Source organism: Salvelinus fontinalis, chromosome 22 (genome assembly GCF_029448725.1).
Source record: "Salvelinus fontinalis isolate EN_2023a chromosome 22, ASM2944872v1, whole genome shotgun sequence".
Taxonomy (NCBI): domain Eukaryota; kingdom Metazoa; phylum Chordata; class Actinopteri; order Salmoniformes; family Salmonidae; genus Salvelinus; species Salvelinus fontinalis.
In genome coordinates, this window is record NC_074686.1 from 14,552,264 (window position 1) to 14,579,685 (window position 27,422).

The 27,422-nt window shown below is 45.4% G+C and overlaps 1 protein-coding gene across 1 annotated transcript; it reads right to left on the bottom strand.

Annotated features, from left to right (window-relative positions):
- Positions 1-7,953: 7,953 nt before the first annotated feature.
- LOC129820374 (fer3-like protein) lies at positions 7,954-10,382 on the bottom strand. Its single transcript, XM_055877442.1, has one exon. The coding sequence runs from the start codon at positions 9,420-9,422 to the stop codon at positions 8,883-8,885; it is 540 nt and encodes a 179-aa protein (XP_055733417.1). The 5' UTR covers positions 9,423-10,382; the 3' UTR covers positions 7,954-8,882.
- Positions 10,383-27,422: the final 17,040 nt, after the last annotated feature.

A 27,422-nucleotide genomic window follows, 5' to 3' on the forward strand; every position in this document is an offset into this window, starting at 1 on the left:
GACCGCCAGAGGAAGCAGGTGGGAGCTATAGGAGCACGGGCTCATTGTAATGGCAGAAATGGAATAAATGGAACAGTATCAAACATATGGAAACCACATGTGGTTCCATGCCAGCCTCTGTTGACAACTAGCCATCTAACCTGCAGAGCGAGAGAATCACATGATTGACCAGTGACTGACCAGTTACCACATAGATGCATTATTCATGGTCCCATTGGTAACATTGGCTATACCTTACACCTTTGTATGCTGGCACTAGAGAGAGAGAGGAGAGAGAATCCAGAAAAAGCTGTTCAATTCTAGCACCACCTAAAAGGAAGCGATTCCCAAACCTTCCATAACAAAGCCATCACCTACAGAGAGATGAACCTGGAGAAGAGTCCCCTAAGCAAGCTGGTCCTGGGGCTCTGTTCACAAAACACAGCAACATAATTAGGATAATTAGGACAGCAACATAATTAGACCCAACCAAATCATGAGAAAATATAATTACTTGACACATTGGAAAGAATTTACAAAAAAACAGAGCAAACTAGAATGCTATTTGGCCCTAAACAGAGAGTACACAGTGGCAGAATACCTGACCACTGTGACTGATCCAAAGTTAAGGAAAGCTTTCACTATGTACACAGTCAGTGAGCATAGCCTTGCTATTGAGAGAGGCTGCCGTAGGCCGACCTGGCTCTCAAGAGAATACAGGCTATGTGCACACTTCCCACAAAATGAGGTGGAAAATGAGCTGCACTTCCTAACCTCCTGCCAAATGTATGACCATATTAGACACACATATTTCCCTCAGATTACCCAGCGCACATTTTTTTTTTAAACCAATCCAATTTTGATAAACTCCCATATCTATTGGGTGAAATACTAGTGTGCCATCACAGCAGCAAGATTTTTGACCTGTTGCCACAAGAAAAGGGCAACCAGTGAAGAACAAACACCATTGTCAATACAACCTATATTTATGTTTATTTATTTTCACTTTTGTCACTTATTTATTTTCACTATTTGCACATTGTTACAACACTGTATATAGCCATAATATTACATGTTATTTTGTGAGTGTAATGTTTACTGTTAAAATTTTATTGTTTTTTTCACTTTTGTTTATTATCTATTTCACCTGCTTTGGCAATGTAAACATATTTTTCCCATGCCAATAAAGCCATGTAAATTGTATTTAATGAATAGAGTGAGGATGCTTACCTCTTTCCAGGTGGGCAGTGCCCCAGCAGGTTCACACAGTAAGCAGGGATGGAGTTGAATATAGTCCCAGGCTCTGCTGCCAGCACCAGGGAGGTAAGCCAGACACTAATTAGCGTCAAAGTAGATGTCATGCAAAACAACAAATCCCTACATGCTCCTGCACATCATCTCTAGCTAACACCTTTGCTAACATGTATTCTGTCAATTTAAAACTTGCACAAGACAGTTCACAGAATTGTCAATTTAAAGAAATTTATCCAATTTATTCATTACTACATTTAGCTAACATTAGATAGTTAATCCCTTAGATTCTTACCTTTGCCTCGATTCAGCAGTCTCGTCCAGATCATCATGGCATGTGTAGTTCATTATGACACCCACATTAGCAACTAATTAGCATTTAATTTTGGGGGGATAAATACAGACAAATACATTGATAAAAGTCACCATATCCTAGAGAGATTTGCACGGTTATCAAAACATCACACCAGTGTCAGTCTAAATGAAACACAGCCCTTATTTCAAGTGTTTCTGAAATCCCCTATGGGAAAAAATTAATGGTGGAAAAACGATTGAAACGAATTCCCTGTTTGACCGTTAGGTTTTATGGGTATTACGACTCATACTGTGGTACTGGTGAACAATGGGTTAACTGCCTTGTTCAGGGGCAGAATGACAGATTTTTACCATGTCAGCTCAGGGACTTGAACCAGCAACCATTCAGTTACTGGCTCAATGCTCTAACCACTAGGCTACCCCACGACAACTTGAGGTAAAACAAAGTCAAAACTGTTCGCTGCTCTGGCACCCCAATGGTGGAACAAACTCCCTCACGACGCCAGGACAGCGGAGTCAATCACCACCTTCCGGAGACACCTGAAACCCCACCTCTTCAAGGAATACCTAGGATAGGATAAAGCAATCCTTCTGCCCCCCCCCCCTTAAAAGATTTAGATGCACTATTGTAAAGTGGCTGTTCCACTGGATGTCATAAGGTGAATGCACCAATTTGTAAGTCGCTCTGGATAAGAGCGTCTGCTAAATGACTTAAATGTAAATGTATGTAAATGTACTGTAATGAGTCCGTCTCCAATTTTCTTCTTCTACTATTTCTATGAGTTGTCAAACAAACTGAAAGGGTGCACACTGCCACCTAGAGTGTGTTGTTTGCACAGGTATAAAGCCAAGGTTGGTGATTTACTGCTACCTGGAGTTAGGAATATTTCCTCACGAGTATAATTCATTGGCTGATCCCTCCTGGTGACCTGGGTCCGTATCCACAAAGTGTCTCAGAGTAGAACATTTGTCTTAAGTGCTGAGAATAGAGACATTTTACTCATACTCTTATTGGTAAAAAAACGAAACAATGCATGAAGCCTCTTTAGTCACAAGAGTCCCACCTAGTCGACAGATATTTAGGACACCTCATGCCTATACATTTGGCAAATGAAGGCATCTAGGGGTTCTGTTAACTTTGATTGAGTTTGATGAAAATTATAGACCTTTCAAATGTTTTATGCAGCATTATTGGCAAGTGACTTGATACCTACTGTGTCAAAGCGATTTAGAGTTGTTTAAACAGAAGTGACGAGTGTGTTGATATAACTGTAATATTCTCCCAATTCCACTTGTAACAACCATCAGAATTGGTAAAAAAAAGGTTATGCATGCCAACATATTAGATAATAATTAAGAGATAATAATTAAGATTAGGCAAAGTGATTGTGTCAGGCAAAAATTACATCAAACGTTTTTCCATTGCAACATTTGATGTACAGTCACATTCACTGTGGTTGTCTGAAGCGTGCTATAGAGTTCACAGCTGGCGATGTCTTACCGTGATTGGTTATTTCCCGTCATTTGCAACAATGTCAATGAGCGTCATCCTGATCTTTGTTTTACCTCAAGTTGTCGTGGGGTAGCCTAGTGGTTAGAGCATTGAGCCAGTAACTGAATGGTTGCTGGTTCAAGTCCCTGAGCTGACATGGTAAAAATCTGTCATTCTACCCCTGAACAAGGCAGTTAACCCATTGTTCACCAGTAGGCTGTCATTGTAAATAAGAATGTGTTCCTAAAACTGACTTTCCTGGTTAAATGTATTCCTGGCTCAAAGTTTGTCTGGGTACATAATCCTAAAACCTGCTGGGAGTTGTTCTTGTCTTAAAAGAAGTTTTAACAGGATTCCTAGGACCTTTTCTGAGATGTAGTTGACTACTTAAAAATGGTGAAAGTCCTCAGTGGCGCTGCCCATTCTTTTGGGCACTAGAGTCCTCTATCTATCTCTATGGTTTAAACCCTGAAGTTTGAAAATAATAAACTTGCAAACATAGATATATGAAAAAAACTGGTAAGGGGCCCGGGGGCTCTGCGGGTAGGAATACCACAAACCTTCAGGGATTGTTTGGGGAATGTTTTTTAGGACAACCTCAGGACAATGTTAGGATAACCTCAGGACAATATTAGGACAATCTCAGCTGAGTCTGAATGGAGCACAGTGCAGGGATAATCCTGCAGGGCTTTACTTTCCTAAAATGAGGCTTCTCTTTTTCTTTGAATACTTTTATTGAAGACAGGGGGGTTGCCGTAGCAGGATATGAAGCAATATGAAGGAGAGGAAAACGGAAGAGAAAGAGAGGAAGAGAATATAAAGGTGGAGAAAAACAGGAGAAAAAATATGTCTGTTTTTTTTCATCTGAGTTGACTTCACAGGCCAGCTTTTTGTGTCTCCAGTTTCAGGCTGTGTGTGTGTTATTGTGGGAATGGAGGAGAACCACACAAAAGGAGCAGAGAGAGAAATAGCTCTGCATCTCCCGAGGAAGGGGGAGATCATTTCTCCTCTCCCCCTCACCCTCCCAGTCTCAAATCCTTCACCATTTCTCCCCACTCTCCCCCCTAAGACCTCTGCAGTCTGCAGCTCACACACACACGGACACACACACACACACACACACACACACACACACACACACACACACACACACACACACACACACACACACACACACACACACACACACACACACCGATCTAACTCAGAAAGTAGGGGAGGGTTTAGGAAACGAGCTCAATATTTATATTTTTCTTTCTGTCTTTTCCTCTCTACCTCCTGCCACTTTCTCCATCTTTCTGTCTCTCTCTCTTTGAACCCTCTCTCTATCTTTCCTTCAGTTCTACAGACACACACTGGTAGGAGAAACATTACAACATTTATCTACAGTCACATTCACTGCGTTGTATGAAGCGTGCTATTTAGAGTTCATAGCTGGCAACTGGTTATTCCCAATCATTTGCAACAATGTCAGTGAGCGTCATCACTATCTTTCATCTGTCGTGATTATCAGCTGACATAAACTTTTAGGCGTTGATTTACTCCTAGCTCTAATTTTGTCTGAGCTGTGTCTTCATCATCCTAAATCCGACTCTGAGCTGGAGTTTTTTTTGTCTTAAAACAGGTTTTAACAGGATTCCTAGGACCTTTTCTGAGATGCTTTGGGCCCTGATACAGGGCCTGATCTTAATGAGCACTTGTTTCCTTTGAAATGGGGTCTGTTTGAATAGACTAAAATAAACACTTTTAATGAGTAAAATAACAAACCTGCAATGCTAGCTCCATTATGGTGGCACAGTGGACTAATTCCATGTATAGAGAACAGGAGATCATTGATTTGATTCTCACTGATGCCGTGCCACAATAAATGTTTGCATGTGTAACAGTATAACTTTAAACCGTCCCCTCGCCCCGACACGGGCGCGAACCAGGGACCCTCTGCACACATCAACAACAGTCACCCACGAAGCAGCGTTACCCATCGCTCCACAAAAGCCACGGCCCTTGCAAAGCAAGGGGCAACACTACTTAAGTCTCAGAGCAAGTGACGTAACTGATTGAAATGCTACTAGCGCGTACCCGCTAACTAGCTAGCCATTTCACATCCGTTACACTCACCCCCCTTTCAACCTCCTCCTTTTCCGCAGCAACCAGTGATCCGGGTCAACAGCATCAATGTAACAGTATAACTTTAAACCGTCCCCTCGCCCCGACCCGGGCGCGAACCAGGGACCCTCTGCACACATCAACAACAGTCACCCACGAAGCAGCGTTACCCATCGCTCCACAAAAGCCACGGCCCTTGCAAAGCAAGGGGCAACACTACTTAAGTCTCAGAGCAAGTGACGTAACTGATTGAAATGCTACTAGCGCGTACCCGCTAACTAGCTAGCCATTTCACATCCGTTACACATGATTAATGCCTAAGAAAATTAATTTCCATGTGTTCTATCTGTGATTGGAGTTCAAAAATGTTAGCCCAAACTAAGCTAGCAGTGTTATTAAAAGTCTTATTTAAACATGTTCTCAGAACGTTATTTAATTACTTTCAAATAACCTATAATTTCCATTCTCAGAAAGTTAATAAAACCTTCCAGGAGAACTTTCAGGGAATCAGAACCTCCCTGTAACCTAAAGATTCACAGAACAGGTGACATTTTCACTTTCGTTCTCAAAATGTTCGGGTTCACTGGTCAGGAAACGTGTAGCTTTGTTCCCAGAACAAATGAGAAACCAAACACTTACGTTCCCACAACTTCCAAGAAACCAAATGTGCTAGCTGGGATATGACCTATTCTGCACCATTGTACTAAAAGACAAGCCAGGGAGAATATCAGCCATTTCTATAGGAACAGATGAGGGTAAACAGCAGTTTTTCCATAGCCTAAGTTTAGCTGTTTATTTTGCTTTGTTCTAAGGTATGCGGCTAAGTGATTCTGACCCCCCTTCTGGGACCCCGGCAGAGTGGATCAGGTTAAAAAGCAAGCCGGCCAAGGGAGCTCACAGGGCGGTTCCAAGGGCGGTTCCAACATTGGAGGTGCGTGGAGGAGAAAGGCGCAGAGAGTGAACCCCACGTGAGCGCGCACACACACACACTCATACACACACACACACACACACACACACACACACACACACACACACACACACACACACACACACACACACACACACACACACACACACACGGGGCCCAAACTATACTTTGTCATATGACTAAACATTAATGTCCTTTAATAATTATGCAAATTAGCAATTTGTGACAATCACAGAAAGCTTTTAGGTTGAGGTTGGTATCCTGTATAGACACAAAAACCTTTTAAGTTGAGGTTGGTATCCTGTATAGACACATAAACCTTTTAAGTTGTGGTTGGTATCCTGTATAGACACAGAAACCTTTTAAGTTGTGGTTGGTATCCTGTAAAGACACAAAAACCTTTTAAGTTGTGGTTGGTATCCTGTATAGACACCGAAACCTTTTAAGTTGTGGTTGGTATCCTGTATAGACACAGAACCCTTTTAAGTTGTGGTTGGTATCCTGTATAGACACATAAACCTTTAAAGTTGAGGTTGGTATCCTGTATAGACACAAAAACCTTTTAAGTTGAGGTTGGTATCCTGTATAGACACAGAAGCCTTTTAAGTTGTGGTTGGTATCCTGTATAGACACAGAAACCTTTTAAGTTGAGGTTGGTATCCTGTATAGACACAAAAACCTTTTAAGTTGAGGTTGGTATCCTGTATAGACACAAAAACCTTTTAAGTTGAGGTTGGTATCCTGTATAGACACAGAAACCTTTTAAGTTGAGGTTGGTATCCTGTATAGACACATAAAGCTTTTAGGTTGAGGTTGGTATCCTGTATAGACACAAAAACCTTTTAAGTTGTGGTTGGTATCCTGTATAGACTCAGAAACCTTTTAAGTTGAGGTTGGTATCCTGTATAGACACAGAAACCTTTTAAGTTGAGGTTGGTATCCTGTATAGACACAGAAGCCTTTTAAGTTGAGGTTGGTATCCTGTATAGACACAGAAGCCTTTTAAGTTGAGGTTGGTATCCTGTATAGACACCGAAAACTGGTGTTACTGAAAGGCCTTCAATAATAAATGTGCATGGGCATTAGGCCTATACAGTGCCTTCAAGTATTCATACCCTATGACTTATTCCACATTTTGTTGTGTTTCAGCCAGAATTCAAAATGGATTAAATCGATTTTTTGTTTCTCTCACCCATCTACACATAATACCCCATAATGACAAAGTGAAAACACGTTTTAAGATTTTTTTTTATATTTATTGAAAATGAGGTACATAAATGTCTCATTTACATAAATGTTCACATCCCTGGGTCAATACTTTGTAAAAGCACCTTTGGCAGCGATTACAGGAGTCTTTCTGGGAATGTCTAAGATGTGCAACATTTGCCCATTATTCTTTGCAAAGTTCTTCAAGCTCTGTAAAATGTGTTGTTGATTATTGCTAGTCAACCATTTTCAGGTCTTGCCATAGATTTTCAAGTAGATTTAAGTCAAAACTGTAACTCGGCCACTCAGAAACATTGACTGTCTTCTTGGTAAGTAACTCCAGTGTAGATATGAATACTTATTGACTCAAGACATTTCAGCTTTTCATTTTTTATTCATTTGTAAATATTTTGAAAAAACAGAATTCCATTTTGACATTATAAGGTATTGTGTAGGCCAGGGACCAAAACATCTAAATGTAATCAATTTTAAATTCACGCTGAAACACAATAAAATATGGAAAAAGTCAAGGGGTGTGATACTTTCTGAAGGGACTGTATTGGCCATTAGGTGGCGTACTCTCTCCTATAAAAGGAGGAGGGCTAAGTTGCTGACGCGGGCATTCCACACACCCACCCACCCACCCACCCACCCACAAACACAAACACACACACTGGGGTCTGACGAGGTAACTTTTCCCTAAGTGGTAAATCCAGAGGAGGCTGGTGGGAGGATTATAGGAGAATGTGCTTATTGTAATGGCTGGAGTGGTATATATGGAACGGAGTCAAACATGTGGTTTCCATATGTTTGATGTGTTTGATACCGTTCCATTGATGCCATGCCAGCCATTCCAATGAGCCCGTCCTCCTATAGCTCCTCCCACCAGCCTCCTCTGGGTAAATATCTCAAATCACCCTCCTACCCAACACTTTTATCTCTACCCTGAAACCCTCTCATGCAATTAGCACCTTGATAGATATATAAACATGAGAAGTAAATCTGTCCCTATCTGGATCCCCTTTTTATGCACAGACTAACCCCATTGGGTTGAATCCTGTTGTTCCCTCCCCTAACCCACATATTTTTTTCTAACATCAGTTAAGTTTTCTAATCTCTTGAAAATCAACCCAGTTTAACCTATTAAAACAAAACAACTGTTTTTGTTGTTGCTCTGGCACACATTATTTCACTTGGGATAATGTTAATAACACATTTCTACAACACTATAAAAACAGCATAAATAGCTACTTGATATTAAATGTATATATGTTAACAACCATAGCCCCATTCTAAAACTTTATATTCCATAAATACATATGATATAACCAATGTAATCAATCTGATATCTGATCACTCAGATAGATCCTGATCAGCTGTTTACCAGTATAGGTCCGCCATGAACTGAATATCTGATCAATTAACCAATTAATCAATCAATCTGGTTCTGATCACCCTGATAGATCAGGTCAGGTGTTCTCTGACAGGTCCGTCATGAAGGAGTTGTAAACGATGCCGAGGTGAAGCATCAATCAAACTAACCAGTCTGATTAATCGACCTGGCTCTGATAACCCTGATGGATCTATGTGATCCTGATCAGGTCAAGTGTTCTCTAACAGGTCCGTCATGAAGGAGATGTAAACGATGGCGAGGCGGAGCGTCTCGATGCGTGACAGCCTCTTCTCGTAAGCAAAGGTTGGCACTTTTCTCCGCAGCTCGTCAAATGCCTCGTTGAGACTGAACATCCTCTTCCTCTCCCGGACGTTCGCCGCCTGACGCTGGCCCACATTGATCACACGCCTCCGCTTCGACCGCCCGGTGTGTGTGTCTGAGGTGTGTGTGTGAGATGTGTGTGAGAAAGAGCCTGGGCTGTAGTAGGTGTAGGCAGATGTGCTCCCTGTGGCCATCTCATGCAGTGGATGTCCGTGTCCGGTTTGTTCCCCCTCGCTTGTATCTGTTTCCCGGTGGCTCCCGTTAACATAGGAGAGGTTGTAGTACCGGCCCCGGTAGCCAGTGGCTGGGAGAAAGCTGTCCATGAGCTGTTTTGAACCCGAAGTGGACTTTGGGTGAATCTCCATGAGGTTTATATCACTGACAAAGTCATACAGTGCCGAGTCCCCAAGACGGCCCTGCCTCTCCATTTATAACACACACACACACACACACACACACACACACACACACACACACACACACACACACACACACACACACACACACACACACACACACACACACACACACACACACACACACACACACACACACACACACACACACACACCTACTCACAAGTCTTCAAGGCTTCAGCAGCCTCTCTGTCTGGAGGGAGAGTTAATTTAATGAATATATAGTCCTGTTACTTTAGGAACTCAGTCAAGCACAATAATCTATAATCTGAGCCGTGACTTGATTAGGGTCTGACTCCATGAAGGTAAACGCTCCAACACCATTCACTTTAAGCCTGATAATAACCGGACACAGTCGCCTGCCTTGGTTGTGGTGGAAGACATCAATCCTCCTACCGTTATTCCAGATTTTCAAATCCTATGTAGGCAGTTGGGGCCAAAGGATCATGAGTTTAATTTAAAAAGCGTAGTAAAATCTTTTAGCCAAAATATTGGATGAAAGACACACCAATCTTGTTTAATGTTCTTGTTATGATTTTTGAATAGCTGTCTAGTCCACTCCCCACCTGACGTTTCCAAATCCTGTCAGGCTGCGAATGGGTGCGTTCCGAGGTCCTCTTTGGCTCGAGTCCAACCACCAAACCGTCATCTGTCCTGCTGTTTTAATAAATCCCTTCTCTCCTCTCCCCCAGCGCCACGCCTTTCATGTCCTTATACTTCTAAACGGAGTCCGTTTCAGAAGTTAACTGTGAGCTGATCTCCATGGAAGTGAACTGAGCTGGGTAGGATAGGAGAGTAGTAGCCTAAGGTCGGGCTCACCATTTGATGTGTTGTTCGTCTGAACGCTTCAAGCTTTAATGAGGTAGTGAAGAGGAGAGTCAGTCCAACCTGAGGATCATTCAGTCCTGTTTGCTCTCCTCTCTCTCCTTCGCTTCATAGGCTAAATAATGACACTTCTACCACTTACACAGGCCAGAGAGGGAAAGACACCAAATAGTACATTCCCAACTGTCGCTATCCTCCACAAGGCTTTCTATTGCAAATTAGTGTAAATAGCTGCTCGTTCCCATGGTAGGAGGACAGTGTCCACACAAAAGTATGGGCCTGGATGGGAAGCCAGAGAAGAGGAGAGGAGGAGGAGAGGATAAGAGGTGGAGAGGAGAGAATGAAAGGACGAGAGGAGTGGAGGAAAGAGGGAGAGGAGGAAATAGGGAGAATAGACCAAAGGAGGAGAGGAGACCAGATGTGGAGAGGAGAGGCCAGAGTAAGACAGGAGAGGAGGAGAGAAGTACAGAAGGAGAGGAGAGAAAGAGAGAAGGCCAGGGTTTAACTAGGGGTCCTCGGGAATGGACCTTACTCACACTGGAACACTGTGGGAAATTTCATCATGACCTGGGGTGCAAACTCACAACCCTCTTCACAAAACTCACAACACTTCATACTAAAGAAGCAACATCATCCATACCACAGTCCCAGAAAAGTCATACAGTCTGGGTCTGGGGGAGCAACAGTACAACAGTGTGTGTGCGTGTGCAGTGGTGTAAAGTACTTACACCACTTAACTTTACTATTTATATTTTTGACTACTTTTACTTTTACTTCACTACATTCCTAAGAAAATAATGTACTTTTTACTCCATACGTTTTCCCTGACACCCAGAAGTACCCATTACATTTTGAATGCTTGTCAGGCTAGTAAAATGGTCCAATTCACACGCTTATCAAGATAACATCCCTGGTCATCCCTACTGCCATCCCTGGTCATCCCCTGGCTATCCATCTTTTTTTTTTTTTAACTATAAAATGATGCCGTCTGGTTTGCTTATTAATATAAGGAATTTGAAATTATTTAAACTTTTACTTTTACTTTTAATATTTAAGTATATTTTAGCGATTACATTTACTTTTGATACTTAAGTATCTTTAAAACCAAATACTTTTAGACTTCTACTCAAGTAGTATTTTACTGGGTGACTTTTACTTGAGTCATTTTCTATGAAGGTATCTTTACTTTTACTCAAGTATGACAATTGGGTACTTTTTCCACCACTGTGTGTGTGTGTGTTCAGGTGCATGTATGTCAGCACTCAAAGTTTAGTGGTTCTCCTTAATCTCTAACCCCTTCCCCAAGACCTGCCCCACACCTCTCTCACACACTCTGTCTCTCTCTCTCTCTGTTTCTCTCTCTCTCTGTTGTCCTGGTAGGCGGGTAAACGGTGACATTCCGGTGGTAGTCGTGGAAATGCTGTGAAAGCACAGCTGTACTAAGATATGAGGTAATCTCACCCTGGGGCTGCTGGGTAAATATTGGTCTTCAATAAGAAATAAAAAGGACACACACACACACACACACAGATGTTTATTAATCCACTTGAAAAGCACATTTTAACCTGACCATCAGTCTCTATCAGTCTCTCTCTGTTTATTATCTATGCATAGTCACTTTAACTCTATCTACATGTACATATTACCTCAATTACCTCAACTAACCTGTATCCCAGCACATTGACTCTGTACTGGTACCCCCTGTATATAGCCTCGCTACTGTTATTTTACTGCTGCTCTTTAATTATTCGTTATTTTTTACTTATCTATTTCTTACTTAACACTTCTTTTTCTTAAAACGGCCTTGTTGGTTAAGGGCTGTAAGTAAGCATTTCACTGTAAGGTTTGTAATATAATTTGACTTGATTTGATTTATTGACCCACAGACTGCTGAGCTGTTTAGACAGTGGTCATCTCTAACTAATGACTACAGACTGGTCTTTCCTACCAGTGTGTGTCTGTAGAACCGAGACAAAGATAGAGAGAGGGAGCAAAGAGAGAGAGAGACAGAAAGATGGAGAAAGTAGCGGGAGGAAAAAGGAGACGGGGGAAGGGAAGGATGGTGAAGGATTTGAGACTGGGTGGGTGAGGGGGAGAGAAGAAATGATCTCCTCCTTCCTCAGGAGATACAGAGCTATTTCTGTCTCTGCTGCTGTTGTGTGGTTCTCCTCCATCCCCACCACAACACACACACAACCTCAAACTGGAGACACAAAAAGCTGGCCTGTGAAGCATCATGTCAACACAGACAAAAAATGTATGCACATTTTTTCTCCTCTGTTTTTCTATATATTCTCTTCCTCGCTTCTCTTCCTCGCTTTCGCTCCTGTTTACCTCTCCTTCAAATTGCTTCATATCCTGCTACGGCCACCCCCCTGTCTTAAATAAAAGTCTTCAAAGTAAAAGAGAAGCCTCATTTTAGCTAAATAAAGCCTTGCAGGGTTATCCCTGCACTGTGCTCCATTCAGACTCAGCTGAGGTTGTCCTAATGTTGTCCTGAGGTTATCCTAACATTGTCCTGAGGTTGTCCTAAAAAACTTCCCCCAAACAATCCCTGAAGGTTTGTGGTATTCCTACCCACAAAGCCCCGGGCCCCTTCCCAGTTTTTTCAGATTTTTTTTCTTCAGATTTATGAAGGGCAAGTTTATTATTTTCAACCTTCAGGGTTTAAACCATAGAGATAGATAGAGGACTAGTGCCCATAAGTCAGTTTTAGCATGGGCAGCGCCATTGAGGACTTTCACCATTTAAAGTAGTAAGCTAGGTGGGAATTCCCATGGGTTAAAAGAAGGATCACATAATTCCATCCTGGGCCGGTATCAACAAAGCATCTCAGAAAAGGTCCCAGCAATCCTTTTAAAACCTGTTTTACAACAATAACAAAACAATTCCCAGCTCAAAGTAGGTTTTAAGATGATGTTAAGACACTGCCCAGACAAAGTCTGAGCCAGAAGTAAAATCAACTCATTAAAGTTTATCTCAGCTGGTATTCACAACAATTTGAGGTAAACCATTGGATGATGGGTAAGGCATCGCCAGCTGTGAACTCTATAGCACGCTTCAGACAACCACAGTGAACGTGACTGTACAGCAAATGTTGCAATGGTAAAACGTTTGATATAATTTTCGCCTAACACAATCACTTTGCCTACTCTTAATTATTGCATAATACACTATTTATACAAAAGTATGTGGACACCCCTTCAAATGAGTGGATTTGGCAATTTCAGCCACACCTGTTGTTTACAGGAGTATAAAATCGAGCACACAGCCATGTAATCTCGATAGACAAACATTGGCATTAGAATGGCCTTACTGAAGAGCTCAGTGACTTTCAACATGGCACCAAAGTTCTGCCCTGCTAGCGAAGTAGTAGGCCACAGAAGCTCAAAGAACGGGACCGCCAAGTGCTGAAGCGCATAGCACGTAACAATCTCCTGTCCTCTGTTGCAACACTTCCTACCGAGTTCCAAACTGCCTCACGTCATGGTTGTTTAAAGCAGAATTTTGACAATATTACTGTTATATCAACACACTCATCACTCCCGTTTAACAACTCTGGATTGTTTTGGCACAGTAGGTATCAAGTCACTTGTTGATAATCTTGCATACAATGTTTGAAAGGTCTATCATTTTCATTGAACACAATCCAAAGTAACATAAGCCCTTCATGCCTTCAGTAATTGAACACTGGAGTGATATATGTGCAGAAGAGGAATGTGCAAGTAGAGATACTAGCGAGGCTTTACCTAGCAAAGACTTATAGATGACCTGGAGCCAATGGGTTTGGCGACAAATATGAAGCGAGGGCCAGCCAACGAGAGCATACATGTCGCAGTGGTGGGTAGTAATAGGGCTTTGGTGACAAAACGGATGGCACTGTGATAGACTACATCCAATTGGCTGAGTAGAGTGGTGGAGGCTATTTTGTAAACGACATCGCAGAAGTCAAGGATCGGTAGGATAGTCAGTTTTACGAGAATATGTTTGGCAGCATGAGTGAAGGATGCTTTGTTGCGAAATAAGAAGCCGATTCTAGATTAAATTTTGGATTGGAGATGCTTAATATGAGTTTACAGTCTAACCAGACACCTAGGTATTTGTAGATGTCCACATATTCTAAGTCAGAACCGTCCAGAGTAGTGATGCTGGAAAGGGCGGGCGGGTGCGGGCAGCAATCAGTTGAAGAGCATGCATTTAGTTTTACTTGCATTTAAGAGCAGTTGGAGGCCACGGAAGGAGAGTTGTATGGCATTGAAGCTCGTCTGGAGGTTAGTTAACACAGTGTCCAAAGATGGGCCAGAAGTATACAGAATGGTGTCATCTGTGTAGAGATGGATCAGAGAATCACCAGCAGCAAGAGTGACATCATTGATGTATACAGAGAAAAGAGTCTGCCCAAGAATTGAACCCTGTGGCACCCCCATAGAGACTGCCAGAGGTCCGGACAACAGGCCCTCTGATTTGACACACTGAACTATTTCTGAGAAGTAGTTGGTGAACCAGGTGAGGCAGTCATTTGAGAAACCAAGGCTGTTGAGTCTGCCAATAAGAATGTGGTGATTGACAGAGTCGAAAGCCTTGGCCAGGTTGATGAATACGGCTGCACAGTATTGTCTTTTATTGATGGCGGTTATGATATCGTTTAGCACCTTGAGCGTGGCTGCACCCATGACCAGCTCGGAAACCAGATTGCATAGTGGAGAAGTTACGGTGGGATTCGAAATGGTCGGTGATCTATTTGTTAACTTGGCTGTCAAAGACTTTAGAAAGGCAGGGTAGGATAGATATAGGTCTGTAACAGTTTGGGTCTAGAGTGTCTCCCCCTTTGAAGAGGGGGATGACCGCGGCAGTTTTCCAATCTTTAGGGATCTCAGACGATATGAAAGAGAGGTTGAACAGGCTAGTAATAGGGGTTGCAACAATTGCGGCGGATAATTTTAGAAAGAGAGGGTACAGATTGTCTAGCCCAGCTGATTTGTAGAGGTCCAGATTTTGCAGCTCTTTCAGAACATCAGCTGTCTGGATTTGGGTGAAGGAGAAATAGGGGAGGCTTGGGCAAGTTGCTGTGGGGGGTGCAGAGCTGTTTACAGGGGTAAGGGTAGCCAGGTGGAAAGCATGGTCAACCGTAGAAAAATGCTTATTGAAATTCTCAGTTATAGTGGATTTATCGGTGGTGACAGTGTTTCCTAGCCTCAGTGCAGTGGGCAGCTGGGAGGAGGTGCTCTTATTCCACATGGACTTTACAGTGTCCCTGAACTGTTTGGAGTTTGTGCTACAGGATTCACATTTCTGTTTAAAAAAACTAGCGTTTGCTTTCCAAACTGCCTGTGTGTATTGGTTCTTAACTTCTCTGAAAAGTTGCATATCGCGGAGGCTATTCGATGCTAATGCAGTACACCACATGATGTTTTTGTGCTGGTCAAGGGCAGTTAAGCATGTCCCAGTTTAGGTCACCTAACAGTACAAACTCTGAAGATCAATGGGGGCCAATTAATTTGCATATGGTGTCCAGGGCACAGCTGGGGGCTGAGGGGGGTCTATAAGTCTATATAGACTTATTTCTGGAAAGATGGATTTTTAAAAGTAGAAGCTCAAACTGTTTGGGCACAGACCTGGATAGTAAGACAGAACTCTGCAGGCTAACTCTGCAGTAGATTGCAACTCCACCCCCTTTGGCAGTTCTATCTTGGCGGAAAATGTTGTAGTTGGGAATGGAAATGTCATAATATTTGGTGGCCTTCCTAAACCAGGATTCAGACACGGCTAGGACATCAGGGTTGGCTAAGTGTGCTAAAGCAGTGAATAAAACAAACTTAGGGAGGAGGCTTCTGATGTTAACATCCATGAAACCAAGGCTTTTACGGTTACAGAAGTCAACAAATGATAGCACCTGGGGAATAGGAGTGGAACTGGGGGCTACAGGGCCTGGGTTAACCTCTTCATCACCAAAGGAACAGAGGAGGAATAGGATAAAGGTACGGCTAAAGGTTACCGTGTTCAGGGACACCGTGTTCAGAAAAGCTAGTGGGCCGGGGCTAGTAGATGGATCTTCGGCGACATCGTAACAGAATAGCCTGTTGAGACCACATTGGGCGATCATGTCGGCAGTCCAATCATGATGGATTGGCGGGGCTCCGTGTCGACACTAAAGGGTCCAGGCCAATTGGCAAAGGAGGTATTGTAGCCCTGGAATTAGCTGGTATATGGGCCTAGCTTGAGGCTAGAGAGCACTCGTTTCAGCCAGCAGCAGAGCACTCGTTTCAGCTAGCTTGCTGCAATGATCCGGAGTAACGATCCGGTGTAATGATCCAGAGCGGTAGGAATCCGGTGATATGGTAGAGAGAAGTTGTGTGATGTGCTCTGGGTTGATATCGCGCTGTGCAGACTGGCAAGTGTTGTCCGAGCTAAGGCTGGCTGATGACGGGGAAAAAAGGCGAGGACCGCTAGCCGTGGCTAACAAAGACTAGTAGCTAGTTAGCTGGCTAGCTCCTGATGGAAGTCCTAGTTATAAGGAATAAAAATAGCAGATCCGTACCACATTGGGTGAGGCGGGTTGCAGGAAAGTCTATTTAGTTCATGGATAGAAAGTGAGATTAAGATATATACAAAAAAGACCGGCTATTTACACGGGATAAGACATGGGATAAGACAAAGACAGATACACACGTCCTACTGCAGCACCATCTTGGATAGCATGATTGTAACGATTGTCTACTTCGTCCACCTCCTCGGACGAGGAGAGGCGAGAAGGATCTGCGGACCAATACGCAGCGAGATAGTTTTCCGACATAATGATTTAATTAACAAGACGAAGACGAAACGAAATACACTTGATAAACTACAAAACAAATAAATGATGTAGACAGACCTGAACTAACGAACTTACATATAACGTGAAGAACGCACGAAACAGGTACAGACTACAAAACAAACGAACGAACTGACAAACAAACCGAAACAGTCCCGTATGGTGCGACAAACACAGACACAGGAGACAATCACCCACCACAATCAATGTGAAAACACCTACCTTAATATGGCTCTCAATCAGAGGAAATGAAAACCACCTGCCTCTAATTGAGAGCCATATCAGGTCTTACACCCACTTAATTTAACTGGTAACTTTAAGATAAGGGGCAGCACCGGGACAAGGGGCAGCACCGGGATAAGGTAGCTCAGGACAGAGATATAGCTCAGGACAGAGAGGTAGGTCAGGATAGAGAGGTAGCTCAGGATAGAGGGGCAACTCTGGACTGAAGGGCAGCTCCGGACAGAGAGACAGCTCTGGACTGAGGGGCAGTTCTGGATAAATGACCGCTCTGGGCTGAGGGGCAGTTCATGACTGGCTGACGGTAGTAGCTCTGGGCTGAGGGGCAGCTCATGGCTGGCTGACGGCTCTGGACGCTCATGGCTGGCTGACGGCTCTGGACGCTCATGGCTGGCTGACGGCTCTGGACGCTCATGGCTGGCTGACGGCTCTGGACGCTCATGGCTGGCTGACGGCTCTGGACGCTCATGGCTGGCTGACGGCTCTGGACGCTCATGGCTGGCTGGCGACTCTGGACGCTCATGGCTAGCTGGCGACTCTGGACGCTCATGGCTAGCTGGCGACTCTGGACGCTCATGGCTAGCTGGCGACTCTGGACGCTCATGGCTAGCTGGCGACTCTGGACGCTTAATGGCTGGATGGCGTTGGGGAGACGGTTGGCTCAGATGGCGCTGGGGAGACGGATGGCTCAGATGGCGCTGGGGAGACGGATGGCTCAGATGGCGCTGGGGAGACGGATGGCTCAGATGGCGCTGGGGAGACGGATGGCTCAGATGGCGCTGGGGAGACGGATGGCTCTGGCCGGATGAGGCGCACTGTAGGCCTGGTGTGTGGTGCCGGAACTGGAGGCACCGGGCTAAGGACACGCACCTTCAGGCTAGTGCGGGGAGCAGGGACAGGGCACACTGACCTCTCGAAGCGCACTATAGGCCTGGTGCGTGGTACCGGCACTGGTGGTACCGGGCTAAGGGCACGCACCTCAGGGCGAGTGCGGGGAGAAGGAACAGTGCGTACAGGGCTCTGGAGACGCACAGGTGGCTTAGTGCGTGGTGCCGGAACTGGAGGCACTGGGCTGGAGACACGCACCATAGGGAGAGTGCGTGGAGGAGGAACAGGGCTCTGGAAACGCACTGGAAGCCTGGTGCGTGGTGTAGGCACTGGTGGTACTAGGCTGGGGCGGGAAGGTGGTGCCGGAAATACCGGACCGTGCAGGCGTACTGGCTCCCTTGAGCATTGAGCCTGCCCAACCTTACCTGGTTGAATACTCCCCGTCGCCCGACCAGTGCGGGGAGGTGGAATAACCCGCACCGGGCTATGTAGGCGAACCGGGGACACCATGCGTAAGGCTGGTGCCATGTAAGCCGGCCCGAGGAGACGCACTGGTGGCCAGATATGTAGAGCCGGCTTCATGGCACTTGGCTCAATGCTCAATCTAGCCCTACCAGTGCGGGGAGGTGGAATAACCCGCACCGGTCTATGCACACGTACAGGAGACACTGTGCGCTCTACTGCGTAACACGGTGTCTGCCCGTACTCCCGCTCTCCAGCCTGTGAAGTGGGCGCAGGTCTCCTACCTGCCCTTGGCCCACTACCTCTTGGCCCACTACCTCTTAGGCCCACTACCTCTTAGGCCCACTACCTCTTAGGCCCCCCCCAATACATTTTTGGGGTTTCTTCACGGGCTTCCGTGCTAGCCGCGTACCTTCATAACTCCGGTCTTGAGTTTGATTCTCCAGCTTCCAGCCACGTCTCCTTGCTGCCTCCTCATATCGCCGCATCTCTGCTTTCGCTGCCTCCAGCTCAGCTTTGGGACGGCGATATTCTCCCGGCTGTGCCCATGGACGTTTTCCGTCCAATATTTCCTCCCAACTCCAATAATCCTGTGTAGCAGGCCACTGCTCGAATTCACGCTGCTTGGTTCTGGATTGGTAGGTGGTTCTGTAACGGCGTTCCTCTTCCTCTTCATCCGAAGAGGAGTAGCAGGGATTGAACCAAAATGCAGCTTCGTGATATGACATGATATTTGTTTAAACAAGACGAAGACGAACACGAAAAACACTTGGAATGAATTACAAAATAATAAACGATGTAGACAGACCTGAACTAACGAACTTACATATAACGAAGAACGCATGAAACAGGAACAGACTACATAAACCGAACGAACGAACAAACAAACAAACCGAAACAGTCCCGTGTGGCGCAACGTACATAGACACAGACACAGGAGACAACCACCCACGACAAACAAAGTGAAAACACCTACCTTAATATGATTCTCAATCAGAGGAGATGAAAACCACCTGCCTCTAATTGAGAACCATATCAGGTACCCATAAACCAACATAGAAACACAAAACATAGACTGCCCACCCAAACTCACGTCCTGACCAACTAACACATACAAAAACTAACATTAAACAGGTCAGGAACGTGACAATGATATACTGTAACGCAGTTCTAATCTAGATTATGGATTGATCATATACAAATCTCAAACAGTTATTTTAACAATTGCAAAGCAATTTCATGTGGTGCAGCAACCACTGACTTGCTGCATTTTTCTATTTTCAAGACACTTGCTGGTAACTAGTTACTGGTTAGAACATCTCCTGAGGTGTCCTAAATATCTGTTGACTAGGTGAGACGCTTATGACTAAAGAGGCTTAGCTTTTATTTTTACCCATAAGAGTAGGTGTAAAATGTCTCTATTCTCAGCACTTACGACCAATTTTCTACTCTGAGACACTTCATGGATGCAGGCCCAGGTGTGGCCAATTAGTGGGTGCGGCCAACACATCTGAACACACTTAACAAGGATTGAGAGAGTTTTGTTGACGCTGAGAAGGAAATGTGTGTGTTTTTAAATAAAATTATTAGAATTTTATTTGAACTTTATTAATGTTTTCTTGTGGTTTTTATGGAAAGTTTTCCTGATGTTCTGAGAACCTGCAGAAAATGTTATGCTGATCTACTAAAATGCCACAGAAGAAGGTTATTTCTTAACATTCAGAGAATGTTCTGAGAACATGACTTTAAATAGAAATAGAAAACGTTATGCTTAAGTGCTGAAATTCCACCTAAGAAACATATCGTTTTCAGAACCTTATGTGCTAGCTGGGTATCCTGCATCATTCCCAGAACATTGTGGAATTGTATGCAAAATAACCCTAGGACAATGACGCTTTCACCAAGCTCTAAGAAACATATGGTTCTCAGAACGTTATGTGCTAGCTAGAAGCCTCATCTATTATCTGCAAATAACTATACTTATCATTTGGCTATGACTGTTTCATGACCTTTAGAAGAATTAAGGTAAATTGTACAAATGGAGGAGGGAGGAGGGGGGAGTGAGGAGGGAGGAGGGAGGAGAGGGAAGGGAGGAGGGGGAGGGAGTAGGGAGGAGGGAGGATGGAGGAGGGAGGAGGGAGGAGGGGGGAGGGAGGATGGAGGATGGAGGAGGGAGTATGGAGGAGGGAGGAGGGAGGATGGAGGATGGAGGAGGGAGGAGAGGGGAGGGAGGAGAGGGGAGGGAGGAGGGGGGAGGGAGGAGGGAGGATGGTCCAGGGCTGCTACATCACACTAGCTCTCACTCCTCACTCCGCTGTAGAGGCACAAACAGGCTAGGCTGGGGTTTTATTTCTCACAACTTTCTTACATTCGTTCTGGGATTAATGTACAACACACAAATAAAGGCAAGTTCAATTACCGAATTACACTAATCAATAATGTTTGATTAACAAATGATTTATTAACATTATTTAAATTCCCCCAAATATCAGACAACATGATAATTAAATAATGGTAACGAATTTAATTTCTTATTAATCCACAGATGATCCAAGAGGATCCATACTGGTCGGGGGTTTCACATGCTGAAACTGGACTGTGGTATTACAACAATACCAGGAACAATACCAGGACTAAACTATTTAGAGTGCTACATTCAAAACTGTGCTGGAACACCTCATAATGACAAATGTTAGAGACATAAACAGAAACACTTTCTGTACTGTATATATCTATGGTTGGAGATATGACGGCATGCTTCTGTGTGCATGGCTTCAACAAGCCATATGCCTTTGAGAGGACACATAGGACCGACAATAGGTCAAAAACCTTCAGTTTTTACACAGACTGGCATACTGCACCAAGTGTTTACACAGACTGGCAGACTGCACCAAGTGTTTAAACAGACTGGCAGACTGCACCAAGTGTTTACACAGACTGGCAGACTGCACCAAGTGTTTACACAGACTGGCAGACTGCACCAAGTGTTTACACAGACTGGCAGACTGCACCAAGTGTTTACACAGACTGGCATACTGCACCAAGTGTTTACACAGACTGGCAGACTGCACCAAGTGTTTACACAGACTGGCAGACTGCACCAAGTGTTTACACAGACTGGCAGACTGCACCAAGTGTTTACACAGACTGGCAGACTGCACCAAGTGTTTACACAGACTGGCAGACTGCACCAAGTGTTTACACAGACTGGCAGACTGCACCAAGTGTTTACATAGACTGACAGACTGCACCAAGTGTTTACACAGACTGGCAGACTGCACCAAGTGTTTACACAGACTGGCAGACTGCACCAAGTGTTTACACAGACTGGCATACAGCACCAAGTGTTTAAACAGACTGGCAGACTGCACCAAGTGACCTCTACACTATTTCCCCCCATGGGGATTGGAAACAGATGAAGTATCAGTTTTTGTATCTACAAGTTTATACAAAGTTATACTCCTTTTTTTTCTCCTGGATTCTGAAATAACACTGTATTTATTGATGTACAACAGTGAAGAATGGTTCCATTTCTAAGTGCATTTCTAGTTTGGTAGAGTGTAATTATTTTATTTTTATAATTATTTTCTGAAATAGAAATGATTGCATGTTTGAATTTATATTTAAGTAATTTACCTGATGCTCTAATCTAGAGCGAGGGCATACTGTCATGTTTTGTCATTTGATTATCATGTCTTGTCCCTGTGCTTCCCTTCCATTTGTCTCCCTCTGCTGGTCTTAGGAGGTTCTTTCCCTCTTTCTATCCCTCTCTCTTCCCCTCCCTCTCTTCCTCTCTCGCTCTCTCTCTATCGTTCCGTTCCTGCTCCCAGCTGTTCCTCATTCTCCTAACTACCTCATTTAATCTTTCACACCTGTCCCCTATTTTGCCCTCTGATTAGAGTTCCTATTTCTCCCTCTGTTTTCCGCTTCTGTCCTTGTCGGATCTTTGTTTGATGTTTGCTGTTCTGTGTCCTGGTTCCGCCCTGTCGTGTTTTTGCCTTCAACAGATGCTGCGTGTGAGCAGGTGTCATCTAAGATATATCCTTGAGTACCGTTTTGTTTAAGACTGGAATAAAGACTCTGTTTTTGTTAAGTCGCTTTTGGGTCCTCATTCACCAGCATAACAGAAAGATCCGACCACAATGGACCCAGCGACTACGGATTCTCGCAACACTGCCATCGAGATCCAGGGAGCAATGCTCGGCAGACACGAGCAGGAATTGTCTGCTGCTCGTCATGCCGTTGAGACCCTGGCCGCTCAGGTTTCCAACCTCTCAGGACAGTTTCAGAGTCTTCGTCTCGTGCCACCTGTTACTTCCTGGTCTTCCGAGTCTTCGGAACCTAGGGTTAATAACCCACCATGTTACTCTGGGCAACCCACTGAGTGCCGCTCCTTTCTCACCCAGTGTGATATTGTGTTTTCTCTCCAGCCCAACACATACTCACGAGAGAGAGCTCGGATCGCCTACGTCATATCACTCCTTACTGGTCGGGCTCGGGAGTGGGGCACAGCTATCTGGGAGGCAAGGGCTGAGTGTACTAACGAATATCAGAACTTTAAAGAGGAGATGATACGGGTTTTTGATCGTTCAGTTTTTGGGAAGGAGGCTTCCAGGGTCCTGGCTTCCCTATGTCAAGGTGATCGATCCATAACGGATTACTCTATAGAGTTTCGCACTCTTGCTGCATCCAGTGACTGGAACGAGCCGGCGTTGCTCGCTCGTTTTCTGGAGGGACTTCACGCTGAGGTTAAGGATGAGATTCTCTCCCGGGAGGTTCCTTCCAGTGTGGACTCTTTGATTGCACTCGCCATCCGCATAGAACGACGGGTAGATCTTCGTCACCGAGCTCGTGGAAGAGAGCTCGCGTTAACGGTGTTTCCCCTCTCCGCATCTCAACCATCTTCTCCCATCAGCTCAGAGACTGAGCCCATGCAGCTGGGAGGTGTTCACATCTCGACTAAGGAGAGGGAACGGAGAATCACCAACCGCCTTTGTCTCTATTGCGGTTCTGCTGGACATTTTGTCATGTCATGTCCAGTAAAAGCCAGAGCTCATCAGTAAGCGGAGGGCTACTGGTGAGCGCTACTACTCAGGTCTCTCCATCAAGATCCTGTACTACCTTGTCGGTCCATCTACGCTGGACCGGTTCGGCTGCTTCCTGCAGTGCCTTGATAGACTCTGGGGCTGAGGGTTGTTTTATGGACGAAGCATGGGCTCGGAAACATGACATTCCTCTCAGACAGTTAGGGAGGCCCACGCCCATGTTCGCATTAGATGGTAGTTCTCTCCCCAGTATCAGATGTGAGACACTACCTTTAACCCTCACAGTATCTGGTAACCACAGTGAGACCATTTCCTTTTTGATTTTTCGTTCACCTTTTACACCTGTTGTTTTGGGTCATCCCTGGCTAGTATGTCATAATCCTTCTATTAATTGGTCTAGTAATTCTATCCTATCCTGGAACGTTTCTTGTCATGTGAAGTGTTTAATGTCTGCTATCCCTCCTGTTTCTTGTGTCCCCTCTACTCAGGAGGAACCTGGGGATTTGACAGGAGTGCCGGAGGAATATCATGATCTACGCACGGTCTTCAGTCGGTCCAGAGCCAACTCTCTTCCTCCTCACCGGTCGTATGATTGTTGTATTGATCTCCTTCCGGGGACCACTCCCCCTCGGGGTAGACTATACTCTCTGTCGGCTCCCGAACGTAAGGCTCTCGAGGATTATCTGTCTGTTTCTCTCGACGCCGGTACCGTGGTGCCTTCCTCCTCTCCCGCCGGAGCGGGGTTTTTCTTTGTTAAGAAGAAGGACGGTACTCTGCGCCCCTGCGTGGATTATCGAGGGCTGAATGACATAACGGTTAAGAATCGTTATCCGCTTCCCCTTATGTCGTCAGCCTTTGAGATGCTGCAGGGAGCCAGGTTCTTTACTAAGTTGGACCTTCGTAACGCTTACCATCTCGTACGCATCAGAGAGGGGGACGAGTGGAAAACGGCGTTTAACACTCCGTTAGGGCATTTTGAATACCGGGTTCTGCCGTTCGGTCTCTCTAATGCTCCAGCTGTCTTTCAGGCATTAGTTAATGATGTACTGAGAGACATGCTGAACATCTTTGTTTTCGTTTACCTTGACGATATCCTGATTTTTTCATCGTCACTCGAGATTCATGTTCAGCACGTTCGACGTGTACTCCAGCGCCTTTTAGAGAATTGTCTCTACGTGAAGGCTGAGAAGTGCGCCTTTCATGTCTCCTCTGTCACTTTTCTTGGTTCTGTTATTTCCGCTGAAGGCATTCAGATGGATCCCGCTAAGGTCCAGGCTGTCAGCGATTGGCCCGTTCCTAAGTCACGTGTCGAGTTGCAGCGTTTTCTCGGTTTCGCTAATTTCTATCGGCGTTTCATTCGTAATTTCGGTCAAGTGGCTGCCCCTCTCACAGCTCTGACTTCTGTCAAGACTTGCTTTAAGTGGTCCGGTTCCGCCCAGGGAGCTTTTGATCTCCTCAAGAAGCGTTTTACATCCGCTCCTATCCTTGTTACTCCTGACGTCACTAAACAATTTATTGTCGAGGTTGACGCTTCAGAGGTGGGCGTGGGAGCCATTCTGTCCCAGCGCTTCCAGTCTGACGATAAGGTTCATCCTTGCGCTTACTTTTCTCATCGCCTGTCGCCATCGGAACGCAACTATGATGTGGGTAACCGCGAACTGCTCGCTATCCGCTTAGCCATAGGCGAATGGCGACAGTGGTTGGAGGGGGCGACCGTTCCTTTTGTCGTTTGGACTGACCATAAGAACCTTGAGTACATCCGTTCTGCCAAACGACTTAATGCACGTCAAGCTCGTTGGGCGTTGTTTTTCGCTCGTTTTGAGTTCGTGATTTCCTATCGCCCGGGAAATAAGAACACCAAGCCTGATGCCTTATCCCGTCTCTTTAGTTCTTCTGTGGTTTCTACCGACCCCGAGGGGATTCTCCCTGAAGGGCGTGTTGTTGGGTTGACTGTCTGGGGTATTGAGAGACAGGTAAAGCAAGCGCTCACTCACACTGCGTCGCCGCGCGCTTGTCCTAGTAACCTTCTGTTTGTTCCTGTCTCTACTCGTCTGGCTGTTCTTCAGTGGGCTCATTCTGCCAAGTTAGCTGGCCACCCCGGTGTTCGGGGTACGCTTGCTTCTATTCGCCAGCGGTTTTGGTGGCCTACTCAGGAGCGGGACACGCGCCGTTTCGTGGCTGCTTGTTCGGACTGCGCGCAGACTAAGTCAGGTAACTCTCCTCCTGCCGGTCGTCTCAGACCGCTTCCCATTCCTTCTCGACCATGGTCTCACATCGCCTTAGACTTTGTTACCGGTCTGCCTTCGTCTGTGGGGAAGACTGTGATTCTTACGGTTATCGATAGGTTCTCTAAGGCGGCACATTTCATTCCCCTCGCTAAGCTTCCTTCCGCTAAGGAGACGGCACAAATCATCATTGAGAATGTGTTCAGAATTCATGGCCTCCCGTTAGACGCCGTTTCAGACAGAGGTCCGCAATTCACGTCACAGTTTTGGAGGGAGTTCTGTCGTTTGATCGGTGCTTCCGTCAGTCTCTCTTCCGGGTTTCATCCCCAGTCTAACGGTCAAGCAGAAAGGGCCAATCAGTCGATTGGTCGCATTTTACGCAGCCTTTCGTTTCGAAACCCTGCGTCTTGGGCAGAACAGCTCCCCTGGGCTGAGTACGCTCACAACTCGCTTCCTTCGTCTGCTACCGGGCTATCTCCGTTTCAGAGTAGTCTTGGTTACCAGCCTCCTCTGTTCTCGTCCCAGCTCGCCGAGTCCAGCGTTCCCTCCGCTCAGGCTTTTGTCCAACGTTGTGAGCGCACTTGGAGGAGGGTCAGGTCTGCACTTTGCCGTTACAGGGCGCAGACTGTGAGAGCCGCCAATAAACGTAGGATTAAGAGTCCTAGGTATTGTCGCGGTCAGAGAGTGTGGCTTTCCACTCGTAACCTTCCCCTTACGACAGCTTCTCGCAAGTTGACTCCGCGGTTCATTGGTCCGTTCCGTGTCTCTCAGGTCGTCAATCCTGTCGCTGTGCGACTGCTTCTTCCGCGACATCTTCGTCGCGTCCACCCTGTCTTCCATGTCTCTTGTGTCAAGCCTTTTCTTCGCGCTCCCGTTCGTCTTCCCTCTCCCCCTCCCGTCCTTGTCGAGGGCGCACCTATTTACAAGGTACGGAAGATCATGGACATGCGTTCTCGGGGACGTGGTCACCAGTACTTAGTGGATTGGGAGGGTTACGGTCCTGAGGAGAGGAGTTGGGTTCCATCTCGGGACGTTCTGGACCGTTCGTTGATTGATGATTTCCTCCGTTGCCGCCAGGGTTCCTCCTCGAGTGCGCCAGGAGGCGCTCGGTGAGTGGGGGGGTACTGTCATGTTTTGTCATTTGATTATCATGTCTTGTCCCTGTGCTTCCCTTCCATTTGTCTCCCTCTGCTGGTCTTAGGAGGTTCTTTCCCTCTTTCTATCCCTCTCTCTTCCCCTCCCTCTCTTCCTCTCTCGCTCTCTCTCTATCGTTCCGTTCCTGCTCCCAGCTGTTCCTCATTCTCCTAACTACCTCATTTAATCTTTCACACCTGTCCCCTATTTTGCCCTCTGATTAGAGTTCCTATTTCTCCCTCTGTTTTCCGCTTCTGTCCTTGTCGGATCTTTGTTTGATGTTTGCTGTTCTGTGTCCTGGTTCCGCCCTGTCGTGTTTTTGCCTTCAACAGATGCTGCGTGTGAGCAGGTGTCATCTAAGATATATCCTTGAGTACCGTTTTGTTTAAGACTGGAATAAAGACTCTGTTTTTGTTAAGTCGCTTTTGGGTCCTCATTCACC